Raw genomic sequence first — 22467 nt, forward strand, 5'->3', positions numbered from 1 at the left:
CACTCTGTAGACCAGGCTAGCCTCGAACTCTCAAACTCAGAAATCCGCCTGCCTCTGCCTCCCAAGTGCTGGGATTAAAGGCATGCACCACCACCGCCCGGCCTTAATTTTCTATTAAGAGCCAATGTCCTTACAATTTTCAGTATTTGTAAAGACTACAAAATTACATTTCAGTCACTCTTGTAAAAAATTTACAAACTGATGGGTGACTCTTGAGGGACATGTAAAAAGAAAAAAAAAAATCGAGAACTCCAAAGTTCTTCTCTGATCTTAATGCAAATATCTACAGGCACATTAAAGGATATTAGGAAACAAAGGACAGGGCATCAATTTTTTATTTTTCTCTGTAGCAGCTCTGGCTGTCCTAGAAATTATTTTGTAGACCAGGCTGGCCTCTGAGATCTGCCTTGCTTCTGCCTTGGGTGCTGAGATTAAAGGTGTACACCTGGCCTCAAGGCACCAATTTATAAAGGAAGCCAAAAAGGGATGACTGCCTCAAAGTTGGGTGTGATAGCCCATGCCTTTAATCTCAGAACCTGGCTGAATAAAGCAGAAAACTTTATTACCAATAGGTTAATTGCTGGGGATGTAGCTAGTTTTACTGGGCACATGCATATATATGCCAAAGCTGTGCAGGTCACAAGGACTTTGTGTGAGCCTGTTCTCTTTTCCATTTTAACACGGGTTCCCAGTTCAGCTTCTCAGGCACCATTACCCACTCTGCCTTTGCGCCTGCTCTCAGCGACACTGCACAGGAATGTCTAAAAATAGGCTATTCCTTACTTATGCTGGTTTCTACTTTTAGAAACAAATTTACTAGGGTATTTAATATGCTTGGTTGCTTCGACATACTACTTGCTCAGTAAAAACACCAAGAGTCTAAGTGTGGAAATTATGTCACAGGCATGACACAGCTGATATACTCCCACACTGACATCAATGTGACAGAACATCACAAACTGGCAAGAATTCTTACATGTAAGATTAAAAAAAAAAAAAAACCCAATGTGAAGAATTACATGGCACTGAGAATGGATCAGAACTACTAAACAGTTGTATTTCAGAGAGCAGGAGTAGGAAGGGTGCTTAGGGTTAACCCTAAACTACATAGTATTAACTTGCTTTTATTATAATCCTAGGGTTGGCAGGTCCATGGAAGCCAACATAACAAAGCTAAATATAACATGCTAAAAAGCAGTAAGTACCAGACTATTTTGAGTGAACTAAAAATTAGGGGCATTGTGACAGCAGGTCAAGAGAAATGTTCTTTTGTTCGTGTGTTTAAGTCGAAGCACAACTGTGGACTCAGGTCTTTTCCATCTTTACATGGATTTGGGAACTAAACTCAGGCCACCACTCTTATGTGGCAATGCCTTTACCCAGCAGACAATCAGAACATAGACGACCCACAGAGAACTCTTCATAGCTCTGCAAATTAATAAAACATTGTGTTCTTCTATCATCAGCTTTTCCTTACTGAAGACAGTACTAAGCACAGAAAGAAAAGTCCAAACTGTCATCTTTCAGTCCTCCACATTCCCCTCTTTAATATGGCATTTTGTTCTATATACATTGATGAAAATTTCAAACAAACAAAAGGAACTTTAGTCAAAACTCCCCTTCCTCCTCCAGCTTTATTGGAATAGTTTAAAATTACATTTTCTATTTTCTAGGACTTCAGTTGCTTTTTCCATCTGACTTTTAAAAACTGATTACAGCAAATGAAACACAGTTGTCTAAGTGATATAGTATACAAAAATAACATCTTGATTTCTGTGAAAATGCATTTCTCTGCAATTCCTGAATAGCTCCAAATTATGCTAGCTCTGAGCATCGGATGTTTACTCTGGGTTTTAGATTTAGTCTTTGAAAAAATGTGTTCTACACCTTTGCCATCACCATCTGTACGTCCAGCATCAACACTGGGATGAAGCTGCTTCTGTGTTAGGCTTTCAGCCAGATTCCCTGGCACAGCCTCCAACACATTTGTCTTTTCAGTTTACTCCCAACTCAACTGTATGTTCTATGAGGGCCTGATGCAGATGTTACTTGATGTTATTTAATAGCTACTGAGGTCAGACAATCCAAGGCCGTCATTATGCTAAGAATTAAAGTTGTTTATGGAAGCTCAGATGCTTCCAGAATTGGTTTTACCTCCTACACGGGAACACACTCAAACCCAGAAGGGCTGACTGGTCTGACTGAACTCTTCCCACCCATTAGTCCCTCTTCACCAGTGGCACGGAAAGGGGGTTCTTTAACAAAGCATTATACATAACACCTCTACCAAACTAAACATAAACTTTTTTTTTGTAGTTAAATGCAGAAATTCGGTTTTTTTCCACCCCTTTCCTCCTTTTACACTGCAAGTAAAGCTCACTGGCCTGGGAACAGCCTCTATCTGCCAACCTTTGGCCAGTGAAGAGGATTCAGAGAAAATAATACAACCATCAATCAGAAAAAGGAGGGGCGACAAAGGAAAATAATTAGGCTGTAGCCTCAATTGTGCATTCCCGTGCAAGATGCCCTGACTCGCCACAGCGGTAACAGTTGACTTCACTTGTCTTGCTGCAATTGATGGCTACATGACCAGTTTCACCACACCTAAAAAAAAAAAAAAAAAAAAAAAAGGAATTTACATAGTTTTGACACTGCTTCTCAGACTAAAACTGCTCTTCAATCAATGGTCAATACCAGAGGAAAAAAACATTATTTATTAACACAAGTAAGTATGTTTTTCTTTGTAAAACTACTCTTTTAGAAGACTTTATTGCCCAGGTTGTTTTTAAATCCATTACAGTGCACTCTCAAGTGTTTTCTTCTTTCTTTAAAAAGACTATATACTTAATTTTGAAAACAGTCTAACCAAACCAACGCAGGCCACAAACACAACCTTCTAGCTCCATGCTGTGCTATGAAAGTTAAATCATCGTGACCAGCTAAGAGTCTATCTTTGTATCTTAACCAAGAACAGAAAGAGTAAAAAAAGAACTAACTAGGCTCTCAAAAAACTTGTCATAAGAGATTAACTAGTACCAAGTCCAAAACATCAGCAAAGACGGCGTTACTTGTAAATTAATCCCTAAGGTTTCATTTATATGCCAAGGGCACTTAGTAACTATACCACACACAACCCATATATCATATATGGGAAGTCAGAATATAAAACGGCAGGGATTTGTTTCCTCCTTCCCTATGGGATACAGGCTTGCACAAGTCCTTTCACACTCACTGAGCCCTCACTGCCCCCAACTGTACACTTTATCTTAGTTCAGTTGTCTACCTACCAGGTTTGAGGTTCTAAGTCCAATACCTAGTACCAAAAAGAAAAACAGTAGCAGTCTTTGCCAGGAGTGGTAGCTATAGCAGTTAAAACTGCCTCAAGTTGAGGAGCCAATTTGGGCTAGTGAACTCATCTCAAAAAAGTAAAAGACAAGACTGCTCGGTAAGTAAAGTCATCTTTTTGGCCACTAAGCCTGATGATGATCTACCCTAAGGAAGAACAAGCCACAAGTTGTCCTCAACAGACACTACCTCCACAAAAATCTTCAAGTTTTTCAGTGCCCACTTTATGACTCACCTATAGCACTTCACCTTGGTGCAGTCTTTTTGAATATGTCCAAATTCACCACAAGAATAGCACTTCTGCTCATCCGCGTGGTCACAGTCACGAGCCAGATGGCCTGGCTTGCCACAGTTGTAGCAGCATTGCTCTCGCTCTCTCTTGGGCTCCTTGCAGTCCTTGGCAATGTGGCCACCTCTACCGCAGTTATAGCAGGCTTCAACAATAAGGAAAAGAAGCAGACCAAGACTATAAAACCTTTATAAAGTAGTATGTTTAAGCCACATGCTACAAATCCTCAAAGCTAGGAAACTGTAAAAAGCTGTGTGTGGCTACACACTCACCTCTCCCAAGAGTATGAAGTGTTAAATACTTACCATCCTCCTGAAGATCACAATCCTTGGCAAGATGACCAGACTCACCACAGCGGTAGCAGATGTCAGGAAGAGACGAGGAAACAAACTGGAACCCTAGTTTGAGCAAAAACAAAAAGAATTGGGATAATCAGGCCAGTCATGGTATTAATGAATGCTGGAGTACTTCAAAATTTTTTACTCGACAAAAATACCTCTATCCGAGGTAAAACCACCTCTGCCTCGGCTTCTCATTCCACGACCCCGACCTCCACCAGTAGGGCATTCCCTGGCCCAGTGGCCAGATCGTCCACACTTGAAGCATTCGTTGCTGCTCATAGCTGCAGTTAGAGCTTTGGAATATCAAAAATATCATTAAACACTTAGAATTCATATTGGTTAGAGAGACACCTATCTATTTACCTGTTCTTCATACACCCACTACCATACACAAAATGAAAAACTCTTACAACTTATCTTACAACTTCTAAATAAGGCATACATGGATTAACATGCCTGTGTTAATAATCTCAGTAACACCTCAATCTCAGTAACACCCGGTCCACCTTGTACATGCAGACACCATGTGTACCTACTGCACAAGGAAACTTAGTAACAAAAAAAAATAGCTTACTTTTTTGCCCAAAAATACTAATTTAAAATTTCATGTCAAGAGCAGTGGCACAGAATCCTGAGTTCTAGGCCAGCCTGAGCTACATATATTCACTCTTTCTCAAAAACTTGAAACCAAAAGTAAACCCACAGCTGGTGAGCTCAGAAGTCTAACTGTCCTAGATACCATGCACCCAAATTGCCTTCTCCCTTAGGTCAGGCAACTCCCCGCTCTTATTTTCAACTGAATTTTAGTTAGGTCTTTTAGATTGTGACCACTCCCCACAGAAACTTAAAACATGGCTGAGAACTATGACTTTCACTACTTATGACTATCAGATTCTTCTGTACCCCCCGCCCCCGCTTGTCACATCCATTTCCAACTTTTAAGAGCCACCTCAATGCCAAGCCTATTAAAAAAAAAAAATCTGAACATATCTCCCAGTCTCAAATTCACATTAAAACCTAGGGTACTTGTTAACAGCTATCAAATCAGACTAACGATGCTTGTAATTATATTCCTGGAGGGCTGAGACTGAATCAGCTCACCTTTGAATCACTACAGCATACCATAGAGTGATCCTTTTAGGAGCAGTTATATTCCATGGCTTTTGCAGAGATGGGGAGGCCTTAAGTCCTTTCTCCTCAGTACAATTTGTATTTTATATAGACCCAATTCAATCTAACCAAATACTAACAGTAAAGCACCAAATATGCTTAGTATCACACATTTTTCTATCACTAATTTACTATGTTAATGTTTTCAATTAAGTACTCATTAAGAGTACATTTGAACTCATCTGTCTCAAATCATAGGTATGATCCTATAAAGATTTTTTTTTCTTCCAGACAGGGTTTCTCTTTATAGCCTCAGCTGTCCTAGAACTCACTCTGTAGACCAGGCTGGCCTCAAACTCAGAAATCTCTATGCAAAGATTTTTAGGAGCAAAGGCTTTTGCTTCCAATAGGGATCAAGGCTTGCTCTCTAAGGATATTTCTGATGAAAAACAACAAACTAGCCAAACAAACAAAAAACCCTCCAGACTGAAGAGATTACTCAATGGTTACAAACACTTGCTGCTTGTGGAAAGACTAGAATTACTCTTCCCAACATTATTGGCATGGCTCCAGTTCCAGGATATTGGATACCCTGACACCCTCTTCTGGCCTCCACTAGCACCAGTTACACATACGGTGTACACTCAAACATGCAGGCAAAGAGTCATACAAAATAAAAGTAGTGTAGTATAAAGAGAAAATCAAGAGTTCTATGTGCTGCCGGGCAGTGGTGGCACACGCCTTTAATCCCAGCACTTGGGAGGCGGAGGCAGGTGTATTTCTGAGTTCGAGGCCAGCCTGGTCTACAGAGTGATTTCCAGGACAACCAGAACTACAAAGAAATCCTGTCTCCAAAAACAAAAGCCAATATGGAATAACAAATATGGGCTAGAACTGTAGTTTAGTATAGCATTGGCCTAGAATTCTTGAAGCCTTGAGTTCCATCTCCAGGACTACACACACACACACACACACACACACACACACACAAATCTGCAAAACCTTAAGGAAAAGAAAATGTAAAATGCAGTATTACCAGGCACAGTGGCAGGTGCATGCCTAACATCCCAGCATAAGGAGACTGAGGCACAATGATCAAGTGTTTAGACCAATCTAGCAGTAACTTGGTGTGAGACAAGATAACAACAAAGTCAATTCCAACCCAGAATACTCCTTTTTCACTGCTGTTAGACAACAGATGTGTTGCTAGTATCTTAACAGTATAAAATCTTCTAGAATCATGGTTAATCAGGTTAGCTAAGGCTACCCATTTGTTATGTCACCTCAAAGACAACACAGTCCTCACCACCAACTATGGTGTGTGTTGAGCTAACTTTACTATTTCATCTGGCTTGCTTGCTTTTTTTTTCTTTTTATGTTTTTCAAGACAGGGTTTCTCTGTGTAGTCCTGGCTGTCCTGGAACTCACTGTGGACCAGGCTGGCCTCGAACTCAAGAAATCCACCTGCCTCTGCCTCCGAAGTGCTGGGATTAAAGGCGTGCTGCCACCACTGCCCAGCTTCATATGGCTTTTTTAACCCAGTGGTTTACACTCATTTTTATCCTCTAGACCCTTAAGTTACTTTTCCCAAGCAAAGGGTTATCCTTGCTTTATCACAGTTGTTATACTGAGATATTATGGCACAATAATAGATCACATGGCAGTTCTTGCCTTCAGTAAATTGACTTGGCACCACATTACCACACACTGTTGTTGTATCAAACTAGATATTTTAAAAAGCAAGATATAGCCTGTTACCTGATTCTGGCCACCATGATGAAAAATAAGAGTATCAACTGGGACAAACTATTTTACCCTACAATTTTACCTGACCTTGGTTAACTACACCCATATCTGTCTTCCCTGATTACCTGTGCAAAGCTTAATAGCTGAGTTTCTACTGGGCCAGCCATAATTACATAATCTAGTATCTTATACACTCTTCAACGTATGTATCCTTACTCCCTTTCAATAAGGAAAGGGTGGCTGGGCTTGGTGGCACATTCATTTAATCCCAGAACCAGGGAGGCAGAGACAAGAACATCTTTGAATTCAAGGACAACCTGGTCTACAGAGAGTTCCAAGACACAGAGCTACAAAAAGAATCTTGTCTCAACAAAACATAATGATAATAATAACAATAATTAGAAGAACAAATCTGAGAACAAGTGACTTACCTACTAAAGCCATACTGGAGGACCCTAGTACCAACAGTTTACCTCTAAATCCTCTTAAGGCTAGCTAAGTGATAAAGGAAAATACTTACACATACATGCTGCTTCTTATATGTAATTTAAACCCCAAATGCAGAAAGTATCTGTTCTTTTTGATGAACCAAATAACAACTACAACAGGTGAGACACTGTAGTCATTTTTAATTTATTCACATTAATCCTTTACAGAAATTTCTTGATTTTAGGCCAAAATCTTTTGTCTTCTTATCCTTCTGAGTGTTAACATACACAAACACCAACAGCTTAATCTCACTAGCTAAATACCCTCATTAGTAATTATGGAGTCAACTCCAGATTACTGCACCACTCTCATAGTTCTTCTGCCTCCCCCACCTCTTTTTGAAATAGGGTCATATGCAGGAACCTCTGTTGACCTCGAATTTATTAGATTTAGGAGGCCGTTCTCAAATTTAAGAGATAAGTCTCAGTTCCGGTATTAAATGAGTGTGTCACCACTCCTGGATTGTCTTGCCCTTTTAAAACAATTTTATTCTATAGCCTAGGCAGGCTTCAAATTTATTTGCAATCCTGTCTATTCCTCCCAAGTACTGGGATGATATAGGCCTATATCACCACACCTGGCTTGTATTTATAATGTACAAAGCCTTTCTATTTGCATGAGGCCGTAAGTTTACTTTAGTATCCCAAGTATTTAACAACCTGAAATTAGACAGTGCCAGAACAAGAGCCCTATTAAGTGAGGCAGGGTGGAAAAGGACATTCTCCACATCGCTGGCCAGGATGCCTTGGTATTAGTACTCTGGCTCTCCACTTACTGACAGGAACCTAGGAGAAGGCAAAACCTCTGGAAATGTACCTAACGGAGCAATCACTCCAGCAGTGACTTATTTACTATATAATGTTTTTAAGTCTAAAAGGTAAAACGAATCAAGTCATACATCATTACAAAATCTAAATACTTGCAGTTGTTCAACTGCCAGAATATAAGCCCTTGGTCTTCAGCTGACTTGGCTTGAAACATTTTACAAACAAATCACTTCTTGCTATCAATACGAAAATAAATAGTTCAAATACAATATTTCCTAATGTGAAGTAGGAGGTAAAGACACAGATATAGTAACTGTTAAGTTTTAACACTTGTTACCATTGAGTTGTAATTTGAAGAAAAAGTTAAGCCCTTAACTCAGCCCTTGGGATTCCAATAAATTATTCCTTTTATAGTCCAGCATACAAAGAGTTCCTTGTAGACAAGAAGCAAGCCTAACAAGCTTTAAAAAAAAAAAAAGTACCTAGGACTATGGGGGTTACAATGTGATAAGCTTGAATTTTAACCAACATAACTTTCAGTTTTTCAGAGCTAAAGAAGTGATAAGGACTATAGCGTATGTATCTTTTTAAAACTTTCAAAATCCTACATATACTGGGATTAAATTGCTATCAAACTTGCAAATTTCAATCCAAAGATTAATTCACTGTGGTAAGTCTCTCCAAAATTGGGTCAAGCAACAGGAAATGGTAATTTTTATTTAATAAAACTTAATTTCGGGGTAAAATGGGGATATAACTTAATTCTCTTTTACTTTAATGCAGACAAATTGAGTGTCGTCGTTTGTCTATTTTCTGTCTTCAAGAATATTCCAAAAACTTAATCAGCCGATTGCTGAGCAATGTCTCCTTTCCCAAGACCCCCACCCCCACCCCAGATGTAGTCACTTCCTCTGAAAGTGCCTGGTGGCCGAGGCCATGTGCTTGACATGTGGCAAGAAGCAAAAAGCTTTACCCATAAAATCAAGACCCAAACCCAAGTGAGAGCGATTAAACCGTTCTAAAACAGGTTTTCACGCTAATGAAAAAATTCTAGATTGTTCTTTGCCAACTCTACTTCCGAAGCTTACTTCTAATTTATAACCGTTTAATCCGAGAAATATTGGTGAAGACTTCTGTCGCCCTGGTAGCCTTAAAGGCCTGACAACCTACGGCTCCTTTCTACCCAGCTCCCGCTCCATTAAAAAAAAAAAGGGGGGGGGGAGGGTTGAAGGACCTAAGGCTTGAATCTCGTCGATTCAGAGAGAGGTGGCTTCTTTTGGGTAGCCATGTCGAATAAGCTGCTAAAGAATACAAACTACAAAAAATCAGGAGTTTGAATAAAGGTCGACAGTACGGAGAACCGAATCCAGACTCCTGAGCCTTACAGGGGAGTGCGCGGGCTTCGTCACGGGCCAGGTCCTGAGGCCCCGCAGCCGCTGGCACATGGCCCGCCAGGCCTCCACCCAGCGCTCGGCCTGGGGACCTCCACCTCGATCAGGCGCTCTCCCCCCGCCACACCGCCCCGTTCCAGGAGTTCCCGCCACACTGGCCCTCGGCGCTAGGCCCGCGCGCGACCCTCCCCGCATCGGCCCCAAGGGCGCCGGGCCTCGTCGCCACACGGATGAGGCCTGCGTGGCCGCGGGGGCCGAGAGGAGCCCCCGCACACCGGCCCTAGAGCCCGCGCCGCAGGACGGCCAGGACGCCCGCCCGAGTGCGGCAAGCCAGAAACTGGGGCCGAGGCGGCAGTCGGGCCGAGCCCCGCGCCTGACGCAGCAGGGCGCAGGCCAAGGTGCGGCCGCCATCGGGCCTCGCAGTTCCGGCCCTCCGTCGGTCTCGGCTGCACCAACCCCGCGACCTCCATTAAGCAGGCTACACCCTCGGCTCTCACCTTCGGCGTCTGAGCTGCCCACAGTGGAGGAGACTCGGACGTACAACCAAGAAGGCGACTGGCAAAGCAGCGACTGTTTATTTTCAGGGTCCTTGCCTGCGCCACACGCGGGTCTGCACACGGCCCCACACACGCCGCTGCGCACGGCTCTCCTCCGCCTCGCCCACGGGTCCAATCAGCGCAGGAAGCTAGGCCAGCCAATCAGAATCGCCCGCTGGGAGCGCGGCCTCGCGCGAGGGCGGCGGGGGCGGGGCGGGCTGCTCCACGCCCAGCCTCTTCCGTCCTGCGGCGCTCGCGGCCTTCCCGCCCGTAGCTGGGTTCCGTGGCTCTGATGGCTGTTTCGCTGCTTTCCTACAGGCAGTTCGTCCCTCGAGCCTTTCCTATCCTTTACTCCAACTCCGAGTGATGGTTCTCGCCAGCTGTAGCCTAGGGGACTGGCCTGGGCAGTGGTCGCGGCTCGCCAGAGCCAACCTCCCCTTGTCCGGCCTCTCCTAAGCCTATGGGGCTCAGAGGCAGGCCAGGTTTCCAGAACACACACTTAAGTTTGGGGGAAGCTCGTAGTGACCTGATCATAGAAGCGGCTGTGGCTACCATTTCGGTCCATGAGATGCCTTTGGGTTTTGTGTTTCCTGGGTATAAACCGACAGCGCGCTGCTAGTGTCCCTGGCTTGCGATAGCCCTAAATCAAAATGCCTAATGAGGTTGAAGATGGTGACAGGTGATTTGTGTCACAACACTTCTTGTGACCCATAATGAATGACATCCCTAGGATTTATGGACAAAAGAGGGGGCCAGGAAAGTCATTGCCTGGGCTGCCCCATTCAGGAGTGACCTTCCGTTTGCATTTTGTACCCATCTATAACTCTAGTTTTGGAGGATCTAGAACCTTTTGCCTCCACAGGCACTACACCCACATGCTACACAAACATGCATGCAAGCAAAACATCCATGCACATAAAATAAAAATAATCCTAAAAGGTTAGAAGGTAAAACTAGGATGAACTCTCCTTGCCAGTAGCAGTTCTCTGTTGGTGACTATGGAGACCAGCTACTGTTTTCCCTAGCATATCATCCCAGTGGATCCTTCCGGTTCCAAGGCTATGACTGACTGGGAGACATGATGCCTAGGTTTAAATCGCCATTACTCATTTAGTAATGCAAAGCATTTAGCAGTTTGTGTGTAACTCAGTATTAATACACAATTGTCAAAATGTGAATGCACTTTAAGAACACATGCTATTTTTAAACCTTTAAACAAAAATGATAAAGCATAAAAGGTTTTCTTTTTGTTTTTGTTTTTGGAGACAGGGTTTCTCTGTATAGCCGTGGCTGTCCTGGAACTCACTGTAGACCAGGCTGGCCTCGAACTCAGAAATCCGCCTGCCTCTGCCTCCCAAGTGCTGGGATTAAAGGCGTGTGCCACCACTGCCCAGCCTGGTTTTCTTTTTTTTTTTTTTTTTTAATTATTTTATGTATGTGAGTACATTGTCACTGTCTTCAGACACACCAGAAGAGGACATCAGACCCAATTACAGATGGTTGTGAGCCATCATGTGGTTGCTGGGAATTGAACTCAGGACCTCTGGAGGAGCAGTTAGTGCTCTTAACCGCTGAGCCATCTCTCCAGCCCATAAAAAGTTTTCATAGCACAAAAAAGATCACACCTCCAATCCTTAGCAATTGATTTGATTAAGCTACAGCATCAGACTTACCAGTAGTAAAATGGTAGATTTTATTTCAATTGTTTCTTAATGGGAATTTTATACAGCTTTATAGACATATAGATTCCCTCCCTCTGCTCTGATTAATTGTCATAGTATAGTATCTTTATCTTTTTTATCTATCTGTCTTGTTTGTTTGTTTGAGACTGGGTTTCCGAGCACAGGATGGCTTTAAACTCCATATATAGCTGAAGATAACCTTGAGCTCTTGCTCCCCTACCTCCATAGCCCAAGTGCTGGGGTTATAGGCACACACCAACATATCCAGCCCTGCAGATAAAGCAATTGCAGACAAGTAGCATCTTAAATTCTAGCAGTGAGTATGTATAAGGCGAGGCTATATAGGAATTCCATGTTACTCCAGGACATGAGAACCCTAAACTGTTTTTTGCTTTTGAGAGAGGATCTCACTATATAGTCTTGCCTGGTCTCGAACTTACAGATATCTGCTTGCCTTTACCCTTTTTTTTTACTGGAATTAAAAGTGTGTAACATCATACCAGAATTTATAATTTTATGGCATGTTTCTAATTTACCATTTTAAGTACAATCATACATAAAATGTTTGATCTTACTTTTGGGCCCAGGGATGGAATGTCTCTTACTTATCAATTGCTTTGAAGCTGGGTGTGGTGTGGTGGTGACAACTGATGACTCTTCACCTGGCATCCAACATTCTGTAATTATCACTATTCGTGACACCAGATTGGCTATGAGGTATCAAGACAGTCGGCAAGGAGATCTGTAATAGAAGTTAACTTGTATTTCCTGAATATAACCATCCATTTCACTAGAAATGTTGAAAAATAAGGAAAAAAAAAGCCAGCTTAACCAAAAGCTAAGCTGTAGGTCACCAAGACAGTTCGACAAGTAACAGTGTTTGCTGCCAGGCTTGACAGCCTGAGCTTGATCTCTGAACCCACAAGTTAGAAGGAAAGAATGGATATCCCCCCCAACTTGTCTTCTGACCTCTATACATGTGTGATAGCACATTTCCAAACATACATAAACATATACATATGAAAATATATAAATGCAATGTTTTTTTAACTTAAGCTGTCAATAGTACTGAAGAAATGGACTCCTGTTGCAGTCTCTGTCCTTGGGATGTGTTTTGCCCCTCCTCCATCCGTGTTCAGGGTTGGTCATCATGCAAAGTGTCACATGGGTTACAAAGGTACTCAGTTATCCTCTAGACCTTGCTCTTGAAGAACTTGCTGGTTAGCAGGAGCCATAAGAAAATGAGTGTTGGAGAGAGGGCCAGCTAAAGCGCTGTGACTCAGCAGGATTCAGTCTCTAAAACAGGTCACTGTTGAGCGGCTACGCTGGCCAACTCTCCATTTCCCATTCAGTGCCCAGCTACATAGCACATGCCTTACATTCTGCTGTCAGACCGAGATGATGCATAGGCCTTTTCCTTTATGTTTTCTGTGCCAGCAGGGAAACTGCTGTGACTTTACTTGGAAAGTATGCAGCCAAGGAAGCGGGGAACAGACTGATGTTTCCACCCCATGTATGCCTCCAAAGCGGAGAGGCAGGAACTAGACTAAATCCTGAAAATCAGACTGGGTGTGGTAGAACACACCTGTAATCCTAGCATTCAAGAGACCAAGGCTGGAAGACTATGAGGGATTAAAGGAGAGCCGACCTACTGAGTGAGTCCAGAGTAGGTCTAAAATGTGAGATCCTGTCTCCAAAACAAAACACTGGGCAAGAAAACGGCTTGGTGATTAACAACATGCTCCAGCAGAGGACAAAGGTCCAGGTCCCAGATCACAACTACTTGTGACTCCAGCAACAGGGACTCCAGTTCCTTCTTACTCACACATATAGACTCCCACAAAGTCGCACACACACAATTACATTTAAAAGAATTTTTTTTTAAATCTTGAAAAAAAAAACTAAACTAAAAAAGTAATCAGCCAGGCAGTGGTGGCACACACCTTTAATCCCAGCACTTGGAGGCAGAGGCAGGTGGATTTCTGAGTTCGAGGCCAGCCTGGTCTACAGAGTGAGTTCCATGACAGCCAGGGCTACACAGAGAAACCCTGTCTCAAAAAATCAAAAAAAAAAAAAAAAAACTATGAACATAAAGCTTTCATAGCAACCTCTGCATAAAGCAAGCAGCAAGCAGGACCATTCTGTCATCTGTTACTCCCTATGGATTGCTGAGTCTAGATTGTTTCAGGCTATTTGTTGGTTTGTTTGCCTGGCTTTGGAATTCACTATGTAGACCAGTCTGACCTTGAACTGCACAGAGATCTGCCTCTTCCTCCATCCCTACAGGCAAAAGAGGAGCCAGGGCAGGCCTTGAACAGGTTCTCCATCCACTTCCTTCTCTTCAGTATCAAAACCAGGACCAGACTGGGCTAGAACCTACCCTGCCTCCCAAGCCCTGGGATTTAAGGAGTGTACAACCACCCTCAGGTGGTGTTTTTGTTTTGAGACAAGATTTCCTGGAACCCAGGGTGGGCTGAAACTTGCTATAGAGCCCAAATGACGAGCTCCCGATTCTCTAGCCTCTACCTCCCTGGGTGCTGGAATCACAGATAGACATCGATATGCCCAGCTATGCCAGGCATTTTTATAATTTTCATAAGTTTCCACAAAACCTTTGTAAGTTCTCATCATCCTCAGAAGGTAATGTTTACAGATCTAAAATAATCTGCCCAAGGTCAAAATGTGAGGAGCATGCTTCCAACACAGCCTGCACATTCACTCATTGCACCATCCACTCAGCTCCATCCTAAAAATGTGTCCTTACGAAGGTTATATAAGCCAGGCCCCCTGAGTCAGAGGCAGGAAGGTCTCTGAGAGTTCAAGGCCAGCCTTGTCTACAGAGTGAGTACTAGGACAGCCAGTACTATGTAGAGAGACTTTGTCCTCTAAAAGAAAAAGGAAGAGGAAGAAGAACAGGAGGAGGAGGAAAAAGAGAAAGAAAAACACTGTATAAATGGAATCATACGTGTAACCATTTGAGATTATCTTTTTCACCCATTATAATTGTCTGTAGATCCATTCCAAATCACTGTAGATCAATAATCCACTCTTTTTATTGCTGATACTCCCCAGTTGGGCAGAGCACATGTGTTTCGCTACTGGTCATTGAAGGACCTACTTCCAGTTTCTGGCTACTATGATAAATGGTGCTGCAGAAAGAAAGTAAATCAATTGCTACAAACATCTATGCAATGCTCTTCTATGAATATAAATTTTCATCTTGCCTCTCACTTTCCAATTAGCATTTCCCAGATTACTAGGGGAGCTAAACATGTCAACTAAAATTGTAGTCTTCCAGTCTCTTCTTTCCAGAAGGACTATTTTGCACATTTTTTCTATTGACTTGGTCTCTTATTAATTTGTGAGTCTCATTAGTATTTCTTTCTTTCTTTTTAGTTGGTTTCATCTTGCTGTATGTGTATATATGTCTGTGTGCATGATATGGTTGTGTATGATGGGTATGTCTGTACCATGACACCTGTCAAGGTTCAGAGGACAACCTTGAGTCTTAGTCCTTGCCTTCCACCATGACATTTTGAGACAGGATCTGTAGTAGGAATTATATATTCTATCTAGTCCATATAAAAGACACACAATTCTGGGTTGTTGTTGTTTTGTTTGTTTGTTTGTTTGCTTGGTGGGTTGGTTTTGGTTTTTCGAGACAGGGTTTCTCTGTATAGCCCAGGCTGTCCTGGAACTCACTCTGTAGACCAGGTTGGCCTCGAACTCAGAAATTTGTCTGCCTCTGCCTCCCAAGTGCTGAGATTAAAGGTGTGTGCCACCACCGCCCCGCCCAATTCTGGTATTTACAAGTTGTAATCCTCTATTGGGCTGGTTTGGAGCTGTTCTAACTTACATCCCAGCCATATGTCCCTCGTTACTTGCTGCTTCTCCTGGTCATGTGCTCATGGTCTCATCTCCTCCTCTCCTTGCCTTTTCTCTTCCCCTTCTCTGGTCTCTATGGTCCCCCCCTCCTTAAGTCCTGCCAGTCTCTCTACTGCCCAATCACAGGACTTTATCCTTTTATTGACCAATTAACTTGGGGAGCAAGGCTTGCACAACAAAAGCTGGTGACCTTGAGAATTCACCAAATCTTGGGGCAACCAGATCTTGGAGTACAGAATTTAGGATCTGAATACATAGCAGTGCCAGATCAACCCCAACAGGGTCTCTTGTTGCTCACTGCTTCATAGGCCAGGTTAACTTGCATCCTGTACCCTTGTACAGCATCCTAGGTTTACAAATGCTTACATTACTGCTATGTTTTGCTTTTTACCTGGATCCTAGGGATCTGAATGGCTTAGCAAGTGCTCTACCCACTGAGCCATCTCTCTAGCCATCTCTAAGTGTTCTTGTGTGAAGGGACTGAAGAGGTCCACACAATCCTCCATAGAGCCGATCTTCCTGGCTTCCCATCACACTTGAAGGGCAGATGCCAACAGCCCATAGATTTGGCTCAGTAAATCTTTTGCCTGATATTTTGAAGCATTTAGATGCATTTATTGCAAGCCAAACCTAGCCCATGCTTTCCAGCATTTTGACCAGCCCTGGGAAGCTGCTGACATCATGGTCTTCCTTCCTTCCCTGGTGCTCCCGTTTCTCCAGCTCTGCAGCTAGAATTTAGAATCCTGACTCATCCTTCAGCAGCCACAGAGAATGCTGATTATTCCAGTACAGTCAGTGTTCACAAAGTGACTTTGAAAAGAGAAAGAGCTTTGGAGGAGCCAAAACCAGTGTTCTCTTAGGTACCAGACAGCCTCTCCTTAGCCCTCAGTTCAACAGCCACTGCTTTCTCCTTGGCAGAAACAAGAGCCATGCTCCTGAAGATCTGGCCATAACGCTGGGGACCTTCCCATCTGGTGTAGCAATTCTATCTTCCTGAGGCCATAACAGTGCAATGTCGACCTGCCCCACCTTGGTCTGCACTTACAGAGCCTGGCTATGGCACGGGATTTAGGATGAGAATTTGCACAGCCCAGCAGCTTACACTTCAGCCTGTGATCTTTGAGACATTCCCTGCAGCTCAAGAGGTGGTGTACTTCTGTGATCTTCACACTCAAGAGTCTGAGGTAGAAGGATCTCAAGTTCCAGGCCTATTGATGCTACATGAAATCTTGTTTTAGCCAGGCGTGGTGGCGCACGCCTTTAATCCCAGCACTTGGGAGGCAGAGGCAGACAAATTTCTGAGTTCGAGGCCAGCCTGGTCTACAGAGTGAGTTCCAGGACAGCCAGAGCTATACAAAGAAACCCTGTCTCGAAAAACCAAAAAAATAAAAAATAAAAAACTGTATTGTGATGGGGGGGACATACGCACGCCATGGTGAGAGTGTGTGAAGTCAGCAAACTTGTGGGGTTGATTCTCTTCCTCCACTGTATGGGGTTCAGGATTGAACTCAGTTTGTGAAAGTTGTCCCCAAGCACCTCTAACCATACCATTCCCTGGTCCTCATTATAAACTAAAAAGGAATTTAGCTTTATTTCATTTTATGTGTATGAATGTTTTGTCTGAATACATATATGTGCACCATGTACATGCCTGATCCCCTCAGAGGTCAGAAGAGGGCATCAGATCCCAGGGAACTAGAATTACAAACGGTTGTGAACTACCATGTGGGTGCTGGAAACTGAACCCAGGTCCTCTGCAAGAGCAACAAATACTCCTAACCACTATCTGTCCAGTCTCTCATTTTAAAAATTATATTACTCTATTTACTTATCTTGTGGGGGTGGGGCAACCAAAGCACAGGTATGAAAGTCAAAGGACAGCTTGCAGGACTCAGTTTGCTCCTTCTACCATGTGGGTGTGAGCTATCTCAGCAATTTGCTTTTCTTTCTTGACATATAATGATTATATGATTCACTGAGTACGATATTTCAACACACATACATGTATATATACACATAGTATGTAATGGTAAAATCAGTAATTAGTATTTGCAGTTCCTTATCATTCCTTCTGTTTGGAGGTTTCAGTTCACCTTCTCCAGTTTACACAAAGTGAGTAACAGTGGTCTTGAGCTGTAGTCCCCGCCATGCTGGGAACACTAGATCTGAGTCTCCCTCCTAACTGTAGGCTTTCCCAAACCGTTTCAGTTCTCACTTCCCCTGCCTTGCCAGCCTCTCTCATGATTCTGCTCTCCTCAGTGAGGTCAACACTTTTGTTTTTTGAGACAATGTTCTCTCTCTCTCTTTGTGTAGCATTGGCTATCCTGGAACTAGCCATGTAGACTAAGCTGGCCTTGAACTCACACTCACAGAGATTCACCTGCTTCTGCCTCCCAAGCGCTGGGACTAAAGGCGTGCACTGCCTGGCCAGGTTCTAGAGGTCACTTCTAAGCTTCTAGAAGAGAACACACGAGGTTTGTCTCTTTTCCTCTGGCTCATTTCCCTTAACATGCATCCATTTCATAGCATGAGTTTGAAAACATGAATATGACAATTCCCCCCCCCCCCAGATATTGTACAGAGAAGCTGATTTGTAAAAATTCATATAAGAGAGATGTGTGTTGGGGGAGGGAGAGAAGATTTCTTATAATTTTTGCTTAAACCATAGCAAGTACATAAAAACAGGCTGTCTAGGAGTATGAGAATTTATGTTTGTGCTATACAAATAATGCCCAAAAAAAGGCTTTGAATACTTCCAAAGGACTGAGTTAAGTAAGTGTCCATGTGTGTATATATATATATATATATATATATATATATATATATATATATATATAACAGATTAAGGTAAATATCTGTAGCCTCATTTGTAATTTTCTTCTTTCCTTCTTTCAGTACTGAGAGTTAAATCTGGGGCAGCATATGGGTCATGACCCCCCCTTTGGTGATCTTTATGCATACTTTTTTGGAGGCTACTTTATTGGGTTCTTATACCTATCACCCATCCAACATTATGTAGGAAAGAAAGAAGGTTAGAGGGGAAAGTTTGGGGCAGAGACCTCTTTAGACTACTTCCTGCTGACTAGGGACATTGAGTTCCCAGGGGCAAGTCCAGTCTTCATAGTCAGAATATTTCCAACCAGCAATTCAGCAATCCATTGCAAATGGGGCAACCCACAGCAGTGGGGAGCAGCGGCCACCGCTGGCCCTCTCAAGGTTCTCCCATTTATACCCTCTCCAGAGTCCCAAATATAAACTCTCTGCAGCTGGCAAAAATCACACCCTCCTGGAGCACAAGACAGTCATAGTTAACAGTGTGGACAACCTGAAGCAGCTCCACATGCCACACTTGGGATTAAAAACAAAAATATTCACATAACTGGATTTTTAAGGAAACCAAAATTCTCACTGCAAGAGTCAAATGACCCTATCACAGGAGTTACCTAAGAACATTCTATGCTAAAGCACAAGGCTGACCTTGACCTCTATAGCTGGAGCTGGTCTTGAATTTGCAATCTTCCTGCCATGTCAAGTGCCTGAGATTACAGACCTATACCTACCAGGCCTGGCCACAGTTCCTTTTCTATAGTGATTTGTCACACAAGCTTGTTTTATAACAAGCCCCAGACCTTATTAGGCCCCCAGATCTACTTACTCTATGATGGAAGTACCATTCAGGCTATAAAGCTCAGCACGAAGACACCACCACCTCCCAAAACTAAAAGAAAGCTCTAATTAATCAAAGTCCACACTTCTGGGAAACTCTCTAAATGTCCTAAGCTTGCTTTTTCGGCATTTGTAGTTCCACTCTGGCTAACTGTTGTTAACTGAAGTATGTCAACCCAGGACATGGTCTTTGTGCTTAAAAGCTCATCCTGAGAAAGGCTCAGGGCTATACTGGGATCCTGAACAGCTAATAAAGACTTTCTACAGGCTTAAATCTATATCCAGGCAGTCGTTTCTGACAGATACCCCAACAATTTGTGCAGATTGTGTTTTATTTTGTTAAGTGTTGAGTCAGAGGTCAAAGAGACCAGGCTGATCTCACACTCATTGGGTCTCAGAGAAAGACCGTGGACCCCTGATCTTCCTACATCTTCCTCCCACCCAACTCTAATAGAATATTTTTGGAGAATAATCTGTTTTATTAACTCTATTCTATTTTGTTGTGATTTGGTTCCCACACTTCCAAACACACAGAACACATGCATACACAGTTAATAAGGACATAATTGGATATCACTAGTAGAAGAGGAAACTATGAATTCCCAGGGCCTCACCTGATAAAAGCATGGGCAGCTACTCTTGCTGGGCTAAGGAGCAGCTGTGTGATGATGTTATTAGTAGACACTCCTTGGTAACTGGGTGTGAAGTCAGGGGATTCCGAGTTCAAGGCCATCCTCAGGTAAATATTGAGTTTGGGCTCATTCCTGGCTACATGAGACTCCTTCTCCATCCTGCCCCAAAATGGATATTGCAGTTAAAAGTAAAGCAGGAGGTTAGTGAAATAGCTCAGCAGGTAAAGGCATTAGTGGCCAAGATGACTTGAATTCCATTCCTGTACCCCATGTGATGGAAAGGGAGGACCAGTTGGCTCCTCTGCCTTCTACAGATGTCCTGTGCCACTTGTCAGTGCATATACATATTCACCCTTGGTGTACACACACAGCAAACAAATAAACACAAGCTGGAGAGCTATCTCAGAGGATGAGACCTTTCTGCTCTTACAGAAGACCTGACTTCAGTTCCAGGTACCAATATTGCGTAACTCACAAGGTTCTATAACTCCAACTATAGGAGATCAGAAACCATCTTCAGCCCTCCCAAGGCAATTCACTCAAGTGCACATAGCCCCACACAGGTAGACATATGTATATATGATTAGAAATAAAGCTGGTTTCCTGGTGAATGCTTTAATCCCAGCACTGGTTAGATACAATCTCTGTGACAGATGGATTGTTGTGAGTTCAAGGCCAGTCTTGTCTACATAGCAAGCTCCTGGAAAGCCAGGGCTGCATAGAGATCCTGTCCCAAAACAACCAATCAAGTAAGCATATAGACAAACAAACAAACAAACAAACAAAATCCTAAAATAATAAATGTAATTAGTATTTTTAGAGAGAAAACACAGGAGATATAGTGCTCACTGGTAGAACATGCATCTTTCTCTGTCCTGTGATCTTTCCAGCATTCTCCAGAGCTATGTTGAGCAGGAGCCAATCACTGACTTCCCTTGGAAAGGTTCTTTTGATTCAGTGTTTTGTGCTTTCGTTTTAATCTCAGGTGTGGGATTGGATGGTTGGCGCTTTAGCAGAGGCATGGCTTTGCCAGCTGCAGATAGTTTCTGCAATTGTGTCACATTTGGAATTCTGGGAACTTTTCAGAGGGCACATAAATGCTAGGACCCTGAGAGGCATGGGTCGGTTGGTAGTTGGTAATCATTCAGGGGGGTTGGTTGAAGTTTGATAGTAGTCATGCTCAAAGTAGAGACAAAAAGAAAGAAGTTAGATTCAGGGACACTCCCCCCCAATCACCCTATCCTTCTTTCCCTCCTATCATAGTGATAGATAGTGAAGCCAGGAAGTATAAAGGGGACATGGAAAGAAGAACCCACAAAGTAGCAAGGACCAGCTACAAGTGCTGTCTCAAGTTTATTCACACCCTATATACAGGGCTTTAGTTGCTTTTTTCTTCTACCTGTGAGAGTGTGTGTGTGTGTGTGTGTATGTGTGTGTGTGTGTGTGTGTGTGTGTGTGTGTGTTGGTGTGTGTGTACTAGACAAGTCCTTTATCATGGAGATACACTCCAGCCCACAATCCACTTTTAGAGAGAGATCCACTGTGTATTATACATCCCTGTATAATATGTACCATAGAGGTAACTCAAGGATGAAGCTATAGAAAAATCCATAGCAGTGCACAGGTGTGGCATGCACACCGATATTCGCAGGACACAAAAGGCTAGGGCAGACATATTCAACACCAGCCTGGGCTACACAGTGAGAGCCTGTCTCAAAAATAGCACCAGCAAACATTAGATAATTCTGCATTACAGAGTACACAAGGTGAAAGATATGTCCTACTAATCTTTACAATCCTAGCATTTGTTACAATACCTGGAACACAGGCATCCCATGGATTATTATTTTCTATCTTTAAAACGTTCTAGGAAGACTTCTTGAGGGAATGCTTTGTTTCCCTCTCAACTTTAGTCAGAAGTTGCACAACTTATTCATTGTCCATCCTAAGAGCCAGCATTTACCACACTGCGCTTGAGAGTTGCTAAGACAAAGCACCTTCCTCAGGTTTTTCCTGTTTCCTAAGCTGCCTTCCCACCTTGATTTGATAGGACAGGGGTTGGCATGTGCCTTCTGCAGGCCTGTGCTATGACACAGTAAACTGAGTCTGCAATACGCAGAAGAGATGTCAGCACAGGTGCTTTTTAAGCAGAATTGCCACACACTAGGGAGCATATCTGTAGAACCGTGTGGATCGTAAGTACTATGGCCAGGTGTGGTGGTGTGCAACTAGAATCCCAGCGCTCAGAAGAATAAGACAAGCAGCTCGAAGGCTGGAGACGAGCCTGAGCTACATAATGAGCTGGAGGCCACCACCATGTCTCTGTCTCTTACTTTTTAGTTTTGGTGATCATGGATAAAGCTGCTGTAAATATCTGGGTACTAATGGCTGTGCGGACACGAGCTGTCAAGGCATTCCAGTAAATATCAAAGAGCACTTGCTCGGTCTGACAGTAAGAGTATGTTCAATCTAAGAAAATGACAAATTAGCTAAATGTGGTTATGTATGCCTGTAAATCTAGTAATCAATGTCTCTGTCTCTGTCTCTGTCTCTGTCTCTCTCTCTCTCTCTGTCTCTGTCTCTCTGTC

General features: G+C 43.0%; 1 protein-coding gene across 4 annotated transcripts; it reads right to left on the bottom strand.

The window, feature by feature from the left end:
- Positions 1 to 1521: 1521 nt before the first annotated feature.
- Positions 1522 to 10120, bottom strand: Cnbp (CCHC-type zinc finger nucleic acid binding protein). Of its 4 annotated transcripts, none has more exons than XM_028782967.1 (5): positions 9976 to 10120; positions 4131 to 4268; positions 3940 to 4032; positions 3581 to 3779; positions 1522 to 2604 (listed from the first exon to the last, which is right to left on the bottom strand). In XM_028782967.1, the coding sequence occupies exons 2-5, from the start codon at positions 4252 to 4254 to the stop codon at positions 2487 to 2489; spliced, it is 534 nt and encodes a 177-aa protein (XP_028638800.1). In that variant the 5' UTR covers positions 4255 to 4268; positions 9976 to 10120; the 3' UTR covers positions 1522 to 2486. The 4 variants fall into 4 exon arrangements, with proteins under 4 accessions (XP_028638800.1, XP_028638801.1, XP_028638799.1 ...); XM_028782968.1 differs by having other exon boundaries at positions 3581 to 3782; positions 4152 to 4268; positions 9976 to 10111; XM_028782966.1 differs by having other exon boundaries at positions 3581 to 3782; positions 9976 to 10111.
- Positions 10121 to 22467: the final 12347 nt, after the last annotated feature.

This window comes from Grammomys surdaster, unplaced genomic scaffold (genome assembly GCF_004785775.1).
Source record: "Grammomys surdaster isolate TR1022 unplaced genomic scaffold, NIH_TR_1.0 948, whole genome shotgun sequence".
Classification (NCBI taxonomy): domain Eukaryota; kingdom Metazoa; phylum Chordata; class Mammalia; order Rodentia; family Muridae; genus Grammomys; species Grammomys surdaster.